At 39.2% G+C, this 21,880-nt stretch overlaps 1 protein-coding gene across 3 annotated transcripts; it reads left to right on the forward strand.

Moving 5' to 3' along the window:
- The first annotated feature begins 264 nt into the window (after nt 1-264).
- On the forward strand, nt 265-11,941 carry ss18 (SS18 subunit of BAF chromatin remodeling complex). Of its 3 annotated transcripts, XM_007559372.2 has the most exons (11): nt 267-451; nt 932-1,008; nt 1,087-1,171; nt 1,792-1,948; nt 2,848-3,078; nt 3,821-3,991; nt 4,303-4,380; nt 6,097-6,219; nt 8,582-8,712; nt 9,122-9,184; nt 10,415-10,502. In XM_007559372.2, the coding sequence occupies exons 1-10, from the start codon at nt 386-388 to the stop codon at nt 9,137-9,139; spliced, it is 1,137 nt and encodes a 378-aa protein (XP_007559434.1). In that variant the 5' UTR covers nt 267-385; the 3' UTR covers nt 9,140-9,184; nt 10,415-10,502. The 3 variants fall into 3 exon arrangements, with proteins under 3 accessions (XP_007559435.1, XP_007559434.1, XP_007559433.1); XM_007559371.2 differs by lacking the exon at nt 9,122-9,184 and having other exon boundaries at nt 10,415-11,941; XM_007559373.2 differs by lacking the exons at nt 4,303-4,380; nt 9,122-9,184 and having other exon boundaries at nt 265-451; nt 10,415-11,941.
- The last annotated feature ends 9,939 nt before the right edge of the window (nt 11,942-21,880 follow it).

The raw sequence follows: 21,880 nt of genomic DNA on the forward strand, positions 1-21,880 counted from the left end.
TTATTATTATTATTACTTAAATTAAAGTTTGACAGTTTCCCCGTTTTGTGTTTTTCTACTCTTTTGTAGACTGTTCCACTAAACGTTGGAGGGGGGGTTTAATTAGATAAAGTCAAAAACGATATATTCGCAAAGAAAACCAAGTATTTAATATCTAACAATTTATCTACTGTAAATGTGATTTTCTAGTTACAACACAGTGGAAATAAAGGTTGACACAAAGAAGTGTGTTTGAATTTCCCGTCACCCCCCAAAACGGACCGCTGCATTACGAAATTGCACCGTATTGAGCGCTGTGGGATCAGAGTTTTACCGATTTGTCCTGTGTTAGCCACTTGGGGACTTTTTATGCTGTAGCTCGCTTTTATTCGTAATTTTTATCACCATGTCGGTGGCTTTTGCACCTCACAGACAGCGAAAGGGTGATATAACACCCGCTGGAATACAAAAGGTAATTCATCAGTTTCTTTTTTTTTCCCGCGGATCATTATGGAGGCTACGGTTTGAGACGCTGCTGCTAGCTGTTGAGATTGTCTGTGTAGCAGTGCCCATCTAAGTCCAACTGTGGGCAGATCGGTAACACTGTTACACGATCAAAGCGCGGTGAATACGAAACTCCCTAGAAGCAGGATGCCGTGTGTACACAGGGAAACCAAAGTGAACTTGTCATGCTAGTGGAAAATTGTTCGTTAGATGAATGAAGGCCTTTGGTTTTGTTAGCAATGCACAGCTAGCATGCAAGACACGTCTTTGTTAGCGTGAAACGCACGCTTACATTTCACAAAAAAACCTCATCTCTTTGTCTTCAACTACAACAGAATAAACACCAGAAAGCACAACTCGAACGGGACTGATTATATAGTCTTATTTCGTTTTTTCTTAAAATGAGAAGTAACATAGAAGTTACATTATGCGCATTTTACTTTTCCAGTTACTTGATGAAAACAACCAGCTGATCCAGTGTATAATGGACTTCCAGAGTAAAGGCAAAACAGCCGAATGTTCTCAGTAAGTTTCCCAAGTTTAGTTTCTTCTGTACAGTTCATTTAATTAAATGTGGAGCATTAATTAATCTCAATCTACCAGCTATCAACAGATGCTGCACAGAAATTTAGTGTATCTGGCTACGATAGCAGACTCCAATCAAAACGTACAGTCTCTCCTCCCTGCTGTGAGTATTGGTCTGGGATAATTAACTTATGTTTTGTATAACTATGGCTTCCATGTTAATGTTGCTATATTGAGTCAGTGTCTCACTGTTGAGGTCCTCTACCAGTTATAGACAATTCGAGTAATTTGAATAACATTTTTAAATGTGTTTATTTCTATTTTGTTTTTAAATTAAAATTAAGTATTCATTCATTCTTTTATTTTTTTTTAGCTGCTGCAGTTTTCTAAAATTCCAGGTTTTAACCAATACACTGTGATGTTTTTATAAGGTTATGAGGAAAAAAAATGTTTAAATTAATTCTGATTTTAGCAAATTACTAAAAAGAGTGTTTTTTATGTGCTGTCTCCTTTTTTCTCTGAATTATATGATCTGTATTCATTGTATATATTTTTATAGTACAAGCTTGTTCATTTAAATCTATCTCTGTCACTAATCAAGTATGATTGAAAACAGTCTAATGCTTCCCTATAGAAGAGATAGACTGTTTTCAATCATACTTGATTAGTGAGAACATTTTAGATTTTTTATTTATTTTTTTTACTAGATTTTCTTTCCTGCAGACAGAGATGTCATTATTTTTTCAGACAACTGATGCGTGTGTTTGTGGTATTCACCTACAGCCACCCACTCAAAACATGCCCATGGGGCCTGGTGGCATGAACCAGAGCGGACCCTCTCCCCAGCCCCCTCACGGTCACAACATGCCCTCTGAGGGGATGGTGAGCGGTGGCCCTCCAGCTCCCCATATGCAGAACCAGATGAATGGACAGATGCCTGGTAAGTCCCCTGTCTCGGCAGCCCCTATTTCTTGTCTTTCTTTCTTTCTTTTTTTTTTGTTCCTCCTTCCACAGTTTCTGTCTCACCCTGAGTTGCCTGGCAACACCACAGCACTATGAGGGAGGTCGTTTGGCTGAAGGATGATGTCACCCATTCGTGCTGTGGTGGGGATCTATGATGTGATCTCTATTTCTGATTCTTTTATTTTTTATTGAAACACAACACTTTGTTGACATGTTGCTTCTGACCCTGTCGCGTGGAGGTAAGTCACTTTTGACAAACCAACACCCATGGAGTAATCGGAAAGAAGTGCGTTATCGCTATAGCAGCAATCACATTTACTCCCATGTAGTTTGGTGTCTTTTTTTTTCCTAATGACTTATGAGAGAAAACCTAAATTGTGATTTGTGAAAGTGTTATCTGTAGATGCTTTTAGAAGACGTTGGTCTACAGTATCTCAAAAAAGCAGTTGGGAAAATAAAATGTTTGCCAATTTAATCACGACCCCTTGTCTTTACATCTGCCTAAATTCTTTTTTTAGAACCTCAATATGTAAAGTAATTTTAGTCTGATGGGACACCAAAACCAAGCACAAGCTTGGCTATCTTTTTTTTTTTTTTTTTTTTTTTTTTAAGCTTTAAGTGTAACTTCAGGATACACTCCTCTTTGCATTAGAACACCAGAAATACAGAGGTTGATATGCAATAATTTAACTAAACTTCAATAATAAATGACAACTTAACTTATTCTACATTTTAAATGAAGAAACAAATTGTATTATCCATTGCACGAAAAGATGAAAAGGCTGGTGTTAAATACCATGTTAGAGTATATCAAGTTACTGTGATTTATTTATTTATTTTTTAATTTTTAATGTTTTGCTCTGTTCTGTTTTCTAGGGCCTAATCATATGCCCATGCAAGGTCCTGGTCCGGGTCCCAACCAGCCTCCAAACATGCCCAGCGGCTCCATGAACATGCCCCCCAGCAGCCATGGCTCTATGGGGGTTTACAATCACGCGGTGCCCTCTTCGCAGGGCATGCCGGCTCAGAGCCAGATGAACATGACCCAGGGTCAGCCTATGGGAAGCTACGGGCCTCGACCAAACATGAACATGCAACCCAGTCAAGGTGAACGGATGCATTCGCAAGTTTCCCTTTTTGGCCGCGTTGATTTGAAACTGTTCATCACTTTCAATGGCGTTTGCTGTAAGACACACACAGCGCCGTGCAAAAGTATTCACACCTCTTGAACTTTTTCACATCTTATCATGTTGGAGCTCAATGTGTTTTGAGTATCATGTTGTGGCTTTGGATTATTCATCAGGCACGTAGACATTTTTTCACTTATCGGGAAGAAATATGAGAAGTACTTGTTTGAGGTCGGAGAAGATGAGGCAAAGTTTCACAGTCCAGCATGGCAGTAACTTTTAACTCTGTCAGATCTACAATGGGGTTGTTAAAATGAAAGCATTTTCCAGTATAATTTGCAATTGAGCATTCAGATCTAAGTTAAGTTGAACATTTTTGGGCAAGACTTTAAAGTTGATGTTCACAGATGCTCCCCACCATATCTACTTGAGCTTGACCTATTTTGCAAAGAACATAACGTTTTTACTGTCCTCGACTTGCAGCTGTAATTACCCCAAAAGGCGATTCTACCAAGTACTCACCCAGAGTGGATATAGAACATCTGAAATCACACATTTCAGATGTTTTATTGATAAAAGATGTGGAAACCATGTACTACACTCGCAATTCACCATCGTACACCACTGTGTTCTGTCAGATGTGACAAAATGTGAAAGTTGAAGAGGAACAAAGCAGTTTATTCAATGCTGCTTTTGCTTTATGCATTGCCTGTGTACTGCAGGTCCCATGATGCATCAGCAGCCTCCAACGCAGCAGTACAACATGCCTCCTGGTGGTAGTGGACAACACTACCAAGGGCAACAGACTCCAATGGGCATGATGGGCCAGGTCAATCAAGGGAACCATGTCATGGGACAGAGGCCGATGCCACCCTACAGACCCCCGCAGCAAGGTATTCCTCTCAGTCTCTCTTAGGTGTGCCAGTCGTGAGCGTTGGTCTTTCCTCTTTATAACCCCTTCCTTCTGTATTTCCTGCTCCTGTTTCACTTAGCTTCTTCTGCTCCGTCCACTGTAGTTCAGATATCTTGATGAGAAATTGGGTGTAACTTGAAAGTTTTCAGCCTTGAACAAAGCAAAGAAGCAGCCAACAAAGAGCTCCCCAGCGAGAATAAGCCGCAAAAGAACCCGTCCTCTTTAACCTTGCCCCCTTACACAAGGCATTCAACAACACCTTGAATCTACCTGTGTATATGTTGTATGTAGGACCCCCCCAGCAGTACCCAGGGCAGGAAGACTACTATGGGGACCAGTACAGTCACGCAGGACAGGGAGCCTCAGAAGGTAGGAGAACCCTCCAGTCACTTGGAGAAGATGTTCACTGAATTGACACAGACCAAGAAATTGTAATGAAGCTGAAATTTACGGTTTCTTCCTCATTACCCGGGAGAATGCCCGTTTTGAATACGGTGCTCTAAATCTGAAATCATAAAACATCAACAATGTTTTAGAGGTTCACGCTATTTGGAGAAGGTGCTGCGTTTCGTCAGCAAGTTAGGATCTATGCAGAAAATGTATAAAATGCTCACTTTTTGCCTTTAATTACATGGCATCGTACCACATGACGCTATGGACAGTTTGTTTCTAGTAATGTTCACCAAACAAATTCTTAATAACCAGGGACATGCAGAAGAGCACCACAAGTGGCGTACAAACCGCGAGCCATTGTTGAGTAGTATTGAAACAGTTGGTGCTCTCCAGCTTGTTGGGTGAAGGATTGCTATTGATGCACTAGCAGCCATGCTAGAAAATAAGAAATATAAACCTCTTTCTCTTTGTCCTGTTAACATTTACTGTTGTTTTCCTCCTCTACTCACCAACCCCTTTCATTTAACCCTATATAAACACGTTTCACTCTCTAAAGTAGTCATGTGAAGAACTAAAAACGTGGCTTCCTAAATTCCACTCTTCAACATCTGACCTCACTATGCCATGCTGAGATTCTCTGACCTCTAAATAATTAAAATCAGAGTAGATATTTATTCCTTAATGTCACTTAGTATTACTTATTCTGTTGTCAAATCACAAAATAAAGAGTTTTTTTTTTAAATTATTATTATTACTTTTAATTAGTTACTCTTACAAAAATCAAGAAGTTTACACATATTTACTTAGTGGTTGGTAGAATTGACTTTAATGCATCGAATATTTTGGGCCTTCCTCAAAAAACCTCTCACAATAGCTTCCTGGAATTTAGGCCTACTCCTCCTGACAGATCTATGGGAACTGAGTCAGGATTTGGAAGCCACCTTCAGTTGTGGTGATGACCTGAGGCTTGCAAAGCTGCAAATGTTTTCTTCCAAATGTAACAGTGGTCATTATGGCCAAACACTTCAGATTTAAAGAAAAATTATGTTGTTTTTTTTTGTTTATCTTATTTTATTTTTTTATTTTCTGGGACTAGAAAAACATTTTGTATTTAAGTTCATTTTAAGGGCACATAAGTCCTTCTTAAACAATGTGAGAGCTGGACTTTCCCAATATTGTTTATGCCTACATATTTGTAAATGTGGCACCTTTGGGGATTTGGAATTTGTACCCAAGGATGAACCAGACCTTATAGTCTCCGCTAGTTTCTTTTGTTTGTTTTTTGTTTGTTTTTTCTTGTATAGGATGTCAGAAAGGAAGCAGTATATTTGAGTTGTGGCCTTTACATAAATTCACACCTTCAATCGAAACTTAAGCCATGACATCGTCATCTAGGCTTTTCCAAGTTATTTAACAGCTCAGTTATGTCCAAATACATTACTGGAATTGAAAGAGTTGAAAAGCATTCTCTTAAAAAAAAAAAAAAAAGGTATTTTTGTACAGAATATGTAAATATCCAGTTTCATTTGTATTTGATGCTGTAGTGGTGACTCGTACAAAAAGAAACGGCCTTCCATTTATACCGGGTGATTACTTGCGCAGTAACGCAGAAGTCGATTGCACTTTCCAACGACTTATGTGCATCCTATTTACGTCCATGTGGTTAACAAGTCATGCTCGTACTCCTTGAAGGTAACGCACAGTATGGCCAGCAACAAGAAGCATACCAGCAAGGCCCGCCACAACAGCAGGGTTATCCTCCGCAGCAGCAGTATCCAGGTCAACAAGGTTACCCACCACAGCAGCAGGGTTATGGTAAGTTCCATACTTTTACCTTTAGGAGACATATTTGTCCTCTAGGAGGCACTGTCGGTTTTCTGATCACTTTTTTTTTTTTTTTTTTTTCCTCTGCAACTGTGTTTTTATAAAGGTTTTAAATTAACAATCCAGATAGATTTCAAAATGTTTTCAGAGTTTATCCAGAAATGGAGATAAAAAAAAAAAACCTGTGTCTTCCATGGCATTAGTGTTATGTGTTAATTAATACCCTACATGTGCTTTTTTTTTTTTGTTTGTTTGTTTTGCATTACCTCCAGAAAAAAGAAATGTAATTTCTTGCAGTGGTTTACAGTCAGAGCCCCTTTGAAAAATATTACTACCCCATGCAATTTCTCTGTTTTTGTTGTATTTTAGCAAAATTGTTTGTGAAATCTGAATATTGTTATGGGACTTTGTAATTTTCCCCACAAAACATACCAGTTAGGTCATGGACAGTATTGCGGTGTTATGGGAAAGCAGGTTAGGTTGGAAAATAACATGCCGAGCTTTGAACATATTGTAGAGTCCATCCATCAGATGAAAAAGAGAAGAAGCACAACATTGTTGCAGCATGGACAGTACTGTCCAAGAATGTTTATGTTGAGCTGGAAAAAGGAAACTGAACAGAGTTTATTGGAAGATGGGGGAAAAAAAACTAAATGCAGGGCATTCATAGAAGAATATGTGTTAAAGATTTGACACTAGATCACAGGTTCAATTTTCCAGCACCACAACGCCCTAAAGTTGCATTCATGCAATTACAAGACACTTTATCTTGCTTCACTCTACAGCAGTTGACAGTTTATAAAGTTTCTTTTTTTTTTTTTCATTTTATTAAAATTCCTGTGCAGCATGATTAGCTATTATGGTAGATACTTTGCAACTTTTTTGGATAAACAGAACTTTCCATACTCTTATAGATTGACCCATGATTCCCTACTAGATTTGCCAACATCATGATATTCACAGAACTCTAAGAACTAAATCCACCTTACCATTTTTAGAAACCTTTGCTGTTAAAGTTGACTTCTTGAATCTCTTGAGGCATGTTTCCTCATCACATTTTTTTTTCTCCTTTTATTGGAACCTTCCACCATTTGGCCTGTATCTTAGCCAAAGCTCATTTTAGTAATGAGCTAGCACAGAAGCAGAGGCTGTGAGGTGAGATTCATCTGGCACACACACATGCCTGCTCTCGAAGGCCCCCACAAGGTTATACACAACAGCATAAGGCATTACGAGCGCCTAACGATGCTGCGTGGGCCTCATTTGACTTCAACCCTCAGTCCTTCACAGCAGTTACAGAGCTTGTTGCAGTGTGCAGAGGCTGATGAGATGATTTTATTTAATTATTTATTTTTTAAATGAAACTTCCTCCTCTAATGAAGACCAGCCGAATTTCATTGATGGGTCTTCTTGCATTAGTGGACCACTGCCTGACTTGCTTGCTCATTGCAGGTTCGGCCATTAAGGAGACAACCTAACTAAATAGTTTAAAAATGCAGATATAAATGAAATTGTTGGTACTAGGGGTGGATTAGGAATATATCTAATAGCAATGCAACTGCTGGAAATTTTAATGACGATATTGGCCCATCTTTTTCTTTTGTTGCCATTCCATACAGTCTCTTGCACCCACTATTAGCTTTAGCTCCCCACTTCCTAAAGTCACATATCTGGTGTAGGCATTAAAGCTGCAGTGTGTAACTTTTAAGTTTTTTATATACTCCTTAAAACCTTCATTATTTTCTGACAGTATAACATGAGGTACTTGATCTGTGTGAAAAGATTTAGCTCCTCTGCCTTTTTCTTGTGGTCCTACTTCCATCTGCAGAAATACATCTCTCCCAGTTTGACGCAACCAATCAGATCCAGGAGTCAGGACTTAGCACCGGCAATAATGCTCATGCATATGCTGCTCAATCTCAATCAGAATGCTTTCATTGTTGTTGTGTGGAATCACAATATTTCATTGACAAATGTCATAATTTCAAAGTGCTAATGGCAGAGAAGCAACTTAGAGCTTTAAGGGAAGATTACCAATATATTTAGGTTAAGATATTTGGTTAAATTATTTGTCACACCTAATGTTGACCCTTAAATTAAACCAAAATACATTTAAAGGTTGAATTTATCAAAGTGTTAAGACACCCCAAGTTTGGCTAGAATGTACTTCAAGACTTTATGACATCTTAAAAGTCGCTATCAAACAAATCTGTTGTAAAAACTAAATTTAAAGTGAGAGTGTAAGCAGCGTCTGTCAGAGGTGTCAAAAGTTGCTTTTGCAGATTTTTCAGTCAACTTAAGGGAATTTAAGCGTGTCTTGTTTTTAACTCATTCTACTGAATATTTATTGCAGGTCCCTCCCAGAGTGGCCCAGGACAGTATCCCAACTACCCACAGGGACAGGGACAGCAGTACGGGGGCTACCGTCCCCCTCAGCCCGGACCCCCACAGGGCCAACAGCAGCGCCCGTACGGTTATGACCAGGTGAGTATAGCCAAAGGACTAAATGGTCACAAAGACTTGTTTGTGCATCAGGACTAGTGTTTTTCTTGTTACTGTTAATGCCAAATTATTATCAATGAAATGAGAAAACATTAATGGGTAGTGTGTTTTGCATGCTGTTGTCATTTTTGGTGGTTAAATGTGTCCTTCCCAGTGGAAGTTATGTGTTTAGTGTCTTTTTGCTCTCAATTCTCAGTCTTGCTTGTGTTTTGTGGCTTATGTGGAATCCTATTTCAGTGATAAATGAGGGCTTTAAAGAGGATTCTTCCTTCTACTCGATGCGGCCTGCGTCAGTGTTTTGAAGGGGGATCGATTTGCTGCCCTGTATTACCTGTGGTCTTATGTGGGGGACCACAGCCGCACTTTGATATCTTTATCTTTGAACATTTAGGGGCACATGAGGAAATAAAGAAGCGGGGATTTGAACCCCTGACTAGCTCTATAAGAAGCAAAGGTAATGGTTGCTGTGAAGACCTCAACGTTAAATCTAGACACTTGACCACTTAGCGTTAATTTGCATTTGTTATGTTTCTTCTGCCTCTCCTCTATCCCTTTCAGTCTTTCTTTGTAGTTTTCCCTCCCTTCCTTTTTTTTATTTTTATTTTTTTTTTACACTTATTTATTTATTTTTATCTACCAGGGGTCGAACTGCAAGTAATGAGGTCCAAGAAAAAAACAAAAAAAACATACATGGTCTGCAACCAAAGGCTGTGTCTTTAATCGACTTTAATTTGCAACAGTTAATTGATTAAACTGTGTTTAAAGGGGTGTAGCGGTACATGTGACGGTCCTAAGCTGTTCAGTTATTTTTTATTGGTTAGTTGGGGCTTTTTTTAAACTACAAACCTAGGGCACACGGGACATTTTGTCAGTCGCATAAGTTCCCTTCTTCATACTTCAATCCTCACCAGACCCTATGCAACGTGTTACATGAAGGTTAAGCTTCAGGCCCAAATTAGGCCTTGTATTACCATGTGTCTCCGCTAATTTAGATTAAAAAGTAGACTTCTCTAAACATGACTATTTACAGACGGTATTAAAATCTGGCCTGAACTGAAAATTCAGTGTGCCATATTGTTCTGAAGTAAAAGTTAAAATATTTTTTATTGTTTTTGTGCATTTTATCAGAGGTTGCAGCAGTTATGGAAGTTCCTTTTGTAGTTTGTGTAGTGGTAATGCTGAGATAATAATAATAAAATAAAAAAAATTAAGTATTTTTAATGTTTTTTTTTTTTAAAGCATTTTAAGTTCTGGAGAAAAATGAATATTCAAGCAAATGGATAATGTTCATTTCAAATCAATAATTTTGTGTGCTGTTACACCCCTAACATTACAATTTGTAATGTCAAAGTTTAAATTCATAGTTTCTATTAATACCAAACGCATATTTCGACCCCTGTTTAGGAATGCATTAAATAGAACTGTTAAAGCAGATTTTTCTCATTTAAAAGTAGCCTCCTATTTTTCAGAAGTAATTTTTGTGCCCAAACTTGATATGTTAAGTTAGTTTAGTGCTTTTAAATTGTGAAGTCATGTTGCCACCTGCTGGTCAATACCAGTCAGTGCAGATACATTATTAATCATGTTTTACAGAGTAACACTGCAACTTGAGATGTTTCTTTGCACCGTGCTGAGGGTCGTTTAAAAGCTCAGTAACAGTTGTCTGTCGTATTTCACTCTACAGGGCCAGTATGGAAATTACCAGCAATGAGAAATGGTCACAGTTTACCTACACAACTCCTCTCTGATCTCTGAGTTTTGACCTCTGGTCAGCTGCTAAGCAGACAATAATGATGGTTTCAGCTCAGATCCTCCCGGACACAAACACGCTTATGAATACAAGATATGTTTTCCCCGTTTTTGGGCTTTTATCCTCTCCAGCGAAATGTATCCCTGTTCATCATGCACATGTCAAAGTCGGTGACCTTGCTCCAGTGTCTCAAAGCGGCAATGCCTTAACAAAAAAAACAAACAAATGGAACTGCCTTATCCTTTAGCATTGCAGAGTGAGGAATGTGGCAACAAAGATTTTTGGACACCAAAACTCAAATGTCAAATTTTCAATGTGTTTGAGTGCATCAGCTCCCTGCCCTTCAACTCTCCAATCACAAGAAGCAATAACATAGGGATTTGCTAGGGGGGTTTGAAGACAAAAAGATGCACCAGGTGAATTTCCAACTAGGCCAATGGTACATGTCTCAGTGTATGTGATGATGTAAAAAAAAAAAAAGAAAAACTGTTATTTTGTGCTTTTTAGATCAAGCTAACTTTGTATAAGATGTTGAAAACTAGTACTAAGCCTGTGTCGTTTATTTTAAAGAAGCGTATGTGTCCCTCTTTTTCTTTTTTTTTAAGCTTTTTAATGACGGTAAATCCCATACAGTTTTTTTTTTCTTTGTTATTGAATTGTATGACTAATAAATTAGATCTGCAATGTATGTGACATGGACTCTGTATAAATCAATATTTTATGAAAAATGCCATAGATAAAATTTCCTTAAAAACAATATGGGCAGCAGAAGACAACCCATAAAAACTGAAGTGTTAAGTGAGGTATTTTTCTCTTTTTTTTTTTCTTTTTTTTTTACCACAGTACCTGACAAAATAAGGCCTTCTTCCTTAACAGTTGTTCTCAGAGAGGTAATACTGTATGTAGCAGATTGTAAATTGATCTCAGTTGGGAGTTTTTTTTTATTATTATTATTATTATTATTATTATTATCACTTTCTGAAAAGATCGACAGCTTGTTTGAAGAGTGGTAAATGGGAAAGCCCAACATGATTTCTTTTCTAAGATTATTTTTTTTGTTTTTACTAACCTGTTATTTGACATTGCTGGAATCATGTCGCCCCCCCTTTGAAGAAACGTCTGAGTTGATGTCATTCAAGTAGTGTTTTGTGTGAATAATGAATATTGTTACTGTCAAATATGTAACATAATATGTGAAAATAATGTTCTGAAGTGGATTCCTTCAACACAGTATAGACTGGTTGTGCAGTTTTATATCACTGGCTTGATATCTGTATTATGGTGCATATTTTATTGATCCCATATGTACAGCAGCGTAAAGATGAGGAACTGACTGTCCTCTGATATTGTTTATATGGCTGTTTTAATATTTTTCAGTCTGCACCCCATTCAAGTGGAGGTCACATAATGTGTCTTGGCAATGTGAACTGTACATTCTAATAAATTGGAAGAATCTTTAATATATTTTTGTGTGGATTTTTTTAGCCCCTTGTTCGAAAGATGTTATGAATACATTGTTTTGCTGCAGTTTTTGTAACTCTTGAACCCTTTCATCAAGAAAACTATTAATTGTACCCTCCAGAAGACTTGGTCTTATGAAAGACTAGCGAGAAGGAAGGCTTAAAAGGTACTTCTTCACAGGGGACACAAACGTGGAACAAGGTGCTCTGGTCAGATGAGGGCAAAATGTAGCTGTTCGGTCGAAAGCGACACATCACCCTAAACGCATGGTGGTGACGACGTCATGCTGTGGGGATGCTTTTAGCAGGGTCAGGAAAGCTGGTCAGAGCAGGTGGATAGAGGAAAACACAGGGCAACACTGGAAGGAAACTGGTTAGTGGCTGTAAAAGGTCTAAATATCTTCCAGTGGGAAGATAAGAAGTATAGTTTGAGAGCTACAATGGAACAGTTGAGGTCAAATTATATTTGTAAGAGTCGCTCAGTAAGGTCAAGATCTAAATCCAACTGCAACTGACAAATGTTCTCCATTCAGTCTGTCCATGCAAAAAAGCGTGGAAAGACTGTTAAGCCTTTACGAGCAAAACTTGTAGACATACAGCCGAAATTGCATCATAAACTTATGTTGTAAGTCAAGGGAATAAATACAAACGCCTTCTGCATTTTAACATTTTTCTCTTTCTTTGAAAAACACTTTGAATGCTTCAGAATTATTCTCTCTTTAGTGTTGGTCTGTTACAGAAAATTTTAATGAATGTTGTTAAATGAGACCTATTATGTAAAATTCACATTTTGCATGTTTTTGTACTTCCATTTAAATCTACTGCTTCTAGAAATCGTCCAAGCAATAAACAAAAAGAAAAACATTCCACCATTTTTTTGGCAATCATTGGATTTTTGTGTCTGGAAAAGGAGCCATTTGACAAACCTGCCCATTATGATGTTACGTTTGGCGAGTGCTGCTCCTCACCTGGAAACCCCAATCAATCCAGTCCTCTCACATAGTAACCCAAGCAGAGCACTGCCCATTTCATTATTAGAAGATTAGGACATTTGGTCAGCTGATTTTACTGCTGTATGCGCTGTACAATGTCTGCTGAAAAAGGCAAGTGCTGTACAAGACACTAAGTGAAGCCACTGAAAGTGGCGGCCGAAGTCATAAAAGTTTTTAAATTTTATGACTCAAATGTTCTGCATGTATCATTTTTTAATTTTTTTATGGGAATGATTTAAAAAACAAAAAAGAGGAAAAGAGAGGCAGGAAATCCTGTGACCACTTAAGAGGACAAATAACACTGAATGCCAAAGAGTTGCGGACATGTGACATGTTCAAGCACCACTGCTGTGTCATTGATGGCTGAGCACTTCTTCTGGGCCTGACTCAGGTCAAAGACATACAGTTGTACAATTGTGCATCCGTTTGCAGCCATTTTCAAGTGTATAAAGTGTGAAAGTAAACACGGAGGTGGAGGCGCAGCCAGAAACAGCTTACATATTTACATAAAAATGACAGATATCAAAAATGGCGCATTGATTTTGTGCATAAAATGTAATGAACCTGTTTTGTATAGCCCACCCCAACTTGTTCAAAATGGAAAGATAATAGGCCCATTAAAAAAAATTAAAAAAAACACGATAAAGGCTTCAGATATATGAACTCTTGCAAGAGCAAAAGCATTCATCCTGTGGCACATATCATAAACAAGATGTGCGCTATTGGTGCTGTCATAATGTGACAGTATGATCTAATTGTTTTATGTGGTTGCGAATAAAAAACTGATAATGACCCTGCCCTGCTCAGCAGTGGTCTGCTTCGGCCAGATGCATCCAGAGAGGTCCAGAGCACATTTACACCCAAAATTACCTTCCGTGCCCCCTCTTTCCTTTGCCGCTTCCTCCAGAGAGGTAGAGGGACTACCTGTCACTTTGGGGGGAGTTATGCAGATGGTACAACAGATGTGTGGCCGAAGCACGTGACCAGAGAGCTGCGTTTGGTGTTAAGAGGGCCACTGACTTGGTACAGATGGTGGAAGCGATGATGAGAGCGATAAAAGTGCTGCAAGGTAAAAAAAAAAAAAAAAAAAGATTTTAACTCCCACCATACCATACCTATTCACCATACCTGTATGTTTAGATTTCATATTTACATTTGTGTTTCCCTGCTAAGATTTAGTGGCATTGCACCATCACCCCACACCACCCTGCTGCTCCACAGCTGGCTGCCCCACCCTTCCCAGCTGCCACTGGGCCTCCCCCTGGCCCGGGCGCTTGGCAGAGCCGGCGTTTTGGGCGCTCCCCCACCAGTCCTCCCTGGCAGCTGCTGCCCTCAGCTGCGCTCCTGCAGACGGTATTGGGGTCGGACAAAGTCACTCCTCCTGCGACCATGTGTGAGACCGTTGTGGGAGGATGAAGAGGAGGCAAGGAGACTCTTGGCTCAGATGAAAGATTCTTAAATTTAAAATGATGGATGCAAGACATGGAGAATCAGGGGCAAGCCTTTTGGAAACGCGTTTGTCTGTGGCTTCTTAGTCTTTTTCTATATATGTATGTCTGACAAAAAGCAGAAAGCCACAAGTACTGCAATGCAAATAGTGAAGTGGCAGCATCATTAAAGGGGATGATTATCTTGTTCAATATTTTGATAATTATAATTCAGGGCACCTTTCAGAGGAGGCACCTAACCACTGAGGAGAAAATGACATTGTGATCATAGCTGGCAGGCAAGATGTGATCTCTCTCTCCCTCCAACCAGCTCTCCTTTTCACTCTTTCATACTCACACTCTCGGTGTGACAGAAAGTCTATGGGGAGGTATAAGAGGTAGTTATGGGGGGAATGCAGCAGCCTCCACAGTTTAATTGGAGATGTGTCACACTAAATAAATGGTGCAAAAACAAGCGCTGACTGGAGGCTTGAGGGAGGGGCCCTGGGGATGCAGCCTGTTTTATTGGGCAGGAGCTTTTGCACCGCTCCAGGGTGAAACGGGACTGTGCACTTGCAGAGATGCCCCCCGAACCACTAAAACCAACGTGCCTCCTGAAGACCACCGTGGAGGATGAAGACAAAGACATCCTTTCTTTCCTTTTTCGCTCTGCAGAAAAGCGTCTTAATGGTGGTTAGAGGAAGGTTTAAGGGAGAGCACGGTGACCTGGTTGTTTTCTCATTCAGTGAGGGGCAAATCTTTGGTCCTCATCTGTAATTTCAATTTCTGCACAGTGCCAGACAGATCTATAACCGTAAAAACAAAATCTTGAGCAAGCACCGTCTGCGCCACACAACTACTGGATCCTCTTTATGTCAATTTATGTTTTTAGAAGAAGGCAAACCACAGCCTCCAGCCAATTTCATTTCTATGTGTAATCCATATATGACCTCTAAGTAACCAGGAGAATGTGTTTTCCAATATTATATTAATTTTCATATAACTTTGCTCATGCAGTGTGTGTGTTTGCACCTTAGCTTCCAGAGTTCATGGCACAGGGGCTTGATTTACCTCTAGTATGTGCTGCAGTAATTGGATGTGACACCATTCTCTCTGCTCTCCCCAGGGGATATATCAGGAATCTGACTATTATGGACCTAGTCATGAATATGTCACAACAGCTGCAAACAAAGGCTCTCCATTTGGATAAGGCTCCTCCTCAATACATGTTTTCTCTTCACTAATGTATAGGAGACATTTGCTGCTTATTTATTTTCAGCTGAAGCAGAAATAAATAATCAGCACTCGTCACTGACTTGCTTTATTTGATTACAAACTAAAATACCACTCAAGAATATTTGCGTTGTACAATGTTTGTTGTATTTAGTTTGTTAGTTTTTTTTTGTTTGTTTTTTTACAGAGACATTTTACATTAATTTTCAATAAATAATTAAATAAATAAATAAATAAATATGGCACAGATAGTCAAAGTACAGTTTTCATCTGTTCCCAATAGACATGAATTACAGTCAATTTGTAATTCAGGATTTAAAAAAAAAACAAAAAAACAATCAAGGTCCAAATAAAAGAAAAGCCATGTTTGAAACTTAAAGTTTTCACGTTTTCTTAAAATAACCAGGTTTAGTCAGCCCCTCAGCCCCACAACAGGTTTATTTCAGCTTTTTTTTTTCTTCATTTTTGACACGTAAATATTTCTGATTCTAAAGGAAATTTTACTTCATTTACTAAAAGAAAAGACTATCCAAACAAACACCATCTCATGTCAGAGGTCTCAAACTCCAGTCCTCAAGGACTGAAGTCCTGCAACTTTTAGATGTCTCTCTGCTTCAGCACACCTGGCTCCAATATTAGCTCATTATCAGAGCTCTGTAGAGCCTGACTGCATGCAAGTGAGGCAGTTTAGCCATTCAATCCAAGTGTGTAGGACAGGGGACACATCTAAAGGTTGCAGGACACCGACTCTTGAGGACTGGAGTGTGAGGCCACTGCCTTATGTGTAAAGTATATTACCACCTAAACCTAATAAATGGTTCTGCCACCAGTAGCAGCAAAAATTAGAGTGAAATATTTGCAATAGCCGGCAATGAGTCTCAATTTATCTTCATCTGTATTTTGATCCATTCAGAGGTGCACTTGTCATTGTGACATCTGTTCTTGAATTTTTTTAAATCATGGCAAACTATGCTGCTTTTTGAGATTGTGCCTACTTTATGTTAGCTTGGTAAAAACCAGCAGCTTGTTCAACACATTGCTTTGTTCAGGGGGGTCTGGACCCTTAGCTATTGAGATATGATTGCTTGCTGAAGGTGTGGACTTTGCTTTTTAACTCAGGCTGTCTTTATCTGACGTTAAAATTAGTCTGATATTATGAAACATCAAAGTGTGACAAAAAGCAATGTAATGAAATCTGTGCAAAAACAGAATTCATACAACGGTTATTTAAACCTCTGCAGGGTTGCAGCAGGATTGGTTGTCACTTTAACATCGACGTGTGGTTCAAACAATGTCCTATCAATAATAATGTATCACAAATTTAGCAGACACATGCTTGCTTCACAGTTGTGTGGGTAAGTTGTCATATCAAATTTCAAAACAACTGAAAATATATTTTTGAACCACAAATACACGGACACGTTGATACCCTAGAAAGACATTGTTTTTGCATGCAATCGGTGCGCAGCGCTTCATTTAAATCCTATTGTTTGTTGAGAGCTTTAGCCATCAATTCAAACTTAGCGTGGTGTTTTGTATGCGCTGTGGCCCCCAAAAAAGTAGTCTCTGGGTAAAATAGCAGGTATGCTGATATCAGTATTCCCACAGCCTGCATAATTGCTGTAATTTGCTTTCCCTTTGGGTAATCTGTAAACATGGCTGTTTTGATGTTTTTGGCATCCTCCATTGGCTGAGCTCTGTACTCCTCCAGCGGAGCCCCCATCCCAGCCCAGGGTGACACAAATAGATCCTTCCCCAGAAGGCGCACGTAGTTCCACATGGGCACAATCAATACAACCCAGCCATCGCTGGAACTGTAGCGGTATTAAAAGCACCCCGTAAGCTGCCTCTCACCACGCCGGTATTTTAGGGAAATAAAGCTATTGATCTTCCGGGACTTCTGGCAGGGCATTAACCTGGGTCCACAAATTAGAACGTGCTCATCTGGACACATCTGCCTGCGATGTTGCAAAAAGGCCTGCCCTGAGGAGAGAGGAGGAGAGCTGGGAGGCCTGCTGCTTTCAGTGATGAGAGGAGCGCTACACGACGCCCGTGTCAGAGCAGGGGAGGCGTCTGGATGCCCAGGACTTCCATTAGAAGCCCAGGATGGTGGCATGGGTCGATGTTGTAAGGTTTGGTCGGGGGTACTCCATCTCAGATCAGTGTGGTTCCTTCCCACTGATGTTGAGGGAGAGAGGGGGCTGACCCACAGTAAAGCTGAACCCCTAACTGGAGGGACAATGAAAGAAAGGCTTGCTGCTACCGCTGTTTGTTTCGCCAGAGCTGGAAAATGTTTCTATATAAAACTGAATACAGATTTTTTTTTTGTTTGTTTGTTTTGCTTTTGCTTCACAAAAACATATAACTACAGATTATTAATAAAGATTGCACAAAAATGTAATAGTCACTGACTCATAAAGTTACTGACTCGTTAACATCTAAAATCGACAGAAAGCTGCAGTGTCAGATTTTCAGAGTACACAAGCAGAGTACAAAACCCAGAACTCCACTTGATGTACACTATAAAACTCAATGGCCCATTTTACTCTGATGGGTCTGTTTGGTTGAGCTGTCATACAAATACAAAAGATTTTTAGGATTGTGCCAGCATTTTTTTTTTTCAAATTCTCCCATTTCTGACACCAGCTGTTATGGCAGTTTTTTTTTATAGATCAATAACGATCAAAACGCCTCAGTGAATGATAAGAGAGATTAATAATGCTTTTCTCATTACATTTATTTTCAGAAGAACCCAGAAAAAGGACAGAAGGCATCGGTGGGACGTTTGCCCACTGCATTGTACCAGAATCGATCAGGGGAAGCTTAGTGTTTCAGTCCAACAGCACTTCCTCACGACCTATAGGACAATTGCTTCTCAAAACTATTCATCCTGCACTCTAGTCGAACAACTGGCTGAGTATTTGGGACTGTTTTACTGTAACTTGAAACACTACATGCCCCATTCTCAGTACATATTTCACATAGGAAGATCTTTGATGGCGAACTACCTTTTTCACATGTAAACATTCAGTTGCTTCTATAGACATAATTGTCTAAGACAGAAAGAACGACTGTTTAAAGTTTCATGAAGTAGTGCACCAGAAACCGTTATAAAGTTTTTGAGACTGGAGTTGTCTTAACACAGTAGAAATTTATCTTGGTCTTAGCTCAACTTGGACTTACTGAAAAGAATCAGACTTCACAATGTTGTACCACCGAAAGTCGATTTATACAAAAAGAAGACACCAAGAGAGTTAGCTAATGCAAGTAGAATATTAAGCTATTACTTCTTTAAAAAAAGACCCTCACTCCAAACATACTATTCTTTTTTTTAAAAAAAAAAAAAAACCTCAATAATGCACTTTATTTTTTATTGGTTATGTTGTGCAAATGTCTGAAACTAAGTTTATCTTTTTTAGCAGTGAGATTTGAAGATATTTATCTGCCTCAATCGATATGCCAAAATAAACCGGAAACCTTATCCAGCCTTCATTGTGACAATTTGAGCTACATCTTGATTTTACTCTTACTTGAAATGTGGCAATTTGCCTCTTTTTGAAGCCATCTGCTGAAAATCAACAAACATTATTTGAATGGCATGTTCTCGTCTTATCTTTCTCATTCGTAAGAGTAGCTAGTGAAAATGATCCCCTGAATCACAGGATAGCTGTACAGGGAGGAGACAGGAAGTTGTAGATTATTGATTAATATTTAAAAATGCTTCATGTAAACTGAAGTTATTGGAACTATCTTGTAATTCCTCCAATTGTTGATTTTGTCAAAAATCAACAATTCTAAGTTCTTTTTCTTAATGTGGGATATTTTTCTGCAGCTAAACGTTCACATCTTCACAGATTTTGGGTGTAATATTATGTTACTTAAACAATTGATTTATCTTAAAATCCATATTTACCAGTAAACGTGAAGGGTGCTGTTCGCTGTTTGTTGAAGTGATGTATTTCTCCTTACAACAGATCTCACATGCTATTTGCATGCACACCGAGACACTTTTGGAAACTTTCCCCCTTTCCTCTGCTTGCCCTCACTGTGGGAAGCTCGGAAGTTCTCTGCCCCAGTTCTCCATGTCCTTGAGAGTTGTGCCTTCGGGCCGGGGCTGCTGGGGTCCCGTCGTGCACAATGTGTGCTTCTCACTCAGGCTCCCGCTGTACTCCGCCGCCCCTGCATGGCTCTGGAGAGTTGCCAAGCTCTGAGGGGTTGTCGGTGAGAGGAGGAGGAGGAGGAGGAAGAGGATAAGGAGGAGGATGAAGAGGAGGAGGCGAGTCAGTTTGATTGTTACAGCAGAACACCTCCGAACATCTCACTGCCTTCCCCCATGGACGGCAGCCGATCTGATATATAAATCACTCTCCTGGATTGGCTACAACAAATGGTGGGGAAGATGTTATGGATAACCAAACTAATTGCAAACACTGTGAAGTGATGTGCAAATGACTGAGGGCCATGTTTTCCACACTGCTTTTGCAAATGTTAAATCATGGCGCGGCGTATTTGGATTGAGCATAATGACGTCAACAACACTGCTGAGATTTAAATGAAGCACAAAGAAAATAAAAATTTGTCTTGGTATATATTAACATGATTTTACATCACATTCTGACTGAACTAACAAATCTAGGTCCATAATTTGTAGCTGCATGTTTTGGACTAATCTCCTTATATATTATTTAGCACCTTTGTGCTGTTTTTCCTTTTTGTAATTAATATGGATATTGGCCAAGAGCAAAGATAAAGATCCATTTTCTAATATTTTGTCCTTGGATTGAGCTCTCAGGGAATTCACCCCCCTTCTTCTCTTTCGTCTCCCTGGCTAAGGCTAAGGGAATTGGTGGGATGTGAGGCTATTCCCTAAATAGCCCATGGCAAGAGGTATCCTGATTAGCATGCTGCCTGCTCTCTCGCAGCAATCCTCCAGGCCACCAGCACTATCACTTATGTGCTGTTTGTATTTGTAGTTGATAGTGTGTGCTGTTATAATTGGAATGAGCTCAGGAACCTCGTTTGCTTTTGATCCACTGCCAGCCACTCAGAGAGCTACTGGGCCACAGCTCTCACCTCCACGGTCCCAGTGGATTATGGGAAACTGCAACGCTTATGTTCTAAAAAGCGCCTGACAGCATCTCACTCAAGGTCGAACAATGCAACAGTGAGCGTGGGGAGCAGAAGAAAAATTTGGAGGAAAAAAACAAGTTTAACAGATTTTTGATGTGACTCTGGGATTTGAGTTGGGAACGTCAAAAAGACATTTTAGACTTGTGAGACTTGGAGGGAAGGTGGCAGTGGGGTAGTTTTGGGTATTGTCGATACCACAAAAAGGTAGACGGCAGGGATTTCCAGCACTTTGAGACCTGTCTAAATCTACATTTCTACAGCTTTAAACACTGTGAACCTGTAGAGAACCACACAAACACTAAACTCTAGTCAATAATGCTAATATTCAGTGTTTTATTAGGTTCCACTTGAAAACCATATTCCTGACCTTGTCAATATAAGACGGACCACTGCATAATATTTTCAAACAATTAACATAGTAGATAATTTAGACATGATGTCATATCTTCAACTCTAATATAACCTTCAACCCAACCAAGTCAGATGTAATAAAATCAACCTTTGTGCACAGATATGACCCTTTCTTTTTTTTTTGATGCATCTTCGTGACTGTCATAAATGCCAGGCTTTTATGTGACTCATACAAACTCATTACTGTTTGGGTTGTGAGTTTGTGTCATTGAAGATGTTTTAAAAAAATGATGTTATGTTTTTGAGAAACATTTGAGAGAAGAGAAAAAAGATAATTTTGAAAACCCTTTACTTTAATTTGGACTGTGCCTAAAAACCCTGAAGTAGATGTATACCTAAGAATCAATCCCCTTTTCAAGTCTCACTTGGTCACCATCTACTACCATCAGATGAAAAGGATATCTCTGTCACCTTTGTCCGTCATCACATCCGCCAGTAGTGCTGGACATCTTGTCCAGCACTACTTTATCACTTCATCACACCACAGAAAATAATCACAGAATCGCTGACCAGAAAACAAACCCTGCTCTGCATTACACTTCAGACTAAAAGTCTGTCTCTCTTCTCATTATATCCCATACAACTCTGTCTTCACAAACCTCTCCCCCATGTTCATCAGTCCTTAATGACTTCATAATCGGTACCACAATTTGTCACTCTGTAGTGCACCTAAAAAATGTCACATTATTTTGGTTGTTTCATTATTTTAAAATATTTTTTTAATTTTTTGTTTTTTTCCAAAAATGA

The sequence above is a fragment of the Poecilia formosa genome, unplaced genomic scaffold (genome assembly GCF_000485575.1).
Source record: "Poecilia formosa unplaced genomic scaffold, Poecilia_formosa-5.1.2 Scaffold104, whole genome shotgun sequence".
Taxonomy (NCBI): Eukaryota; Metazoa; Chordata; class Actinopteri; order Cyprinodontiformes; family Poeciliidae; genus Poecilia; species Poecilia formosa.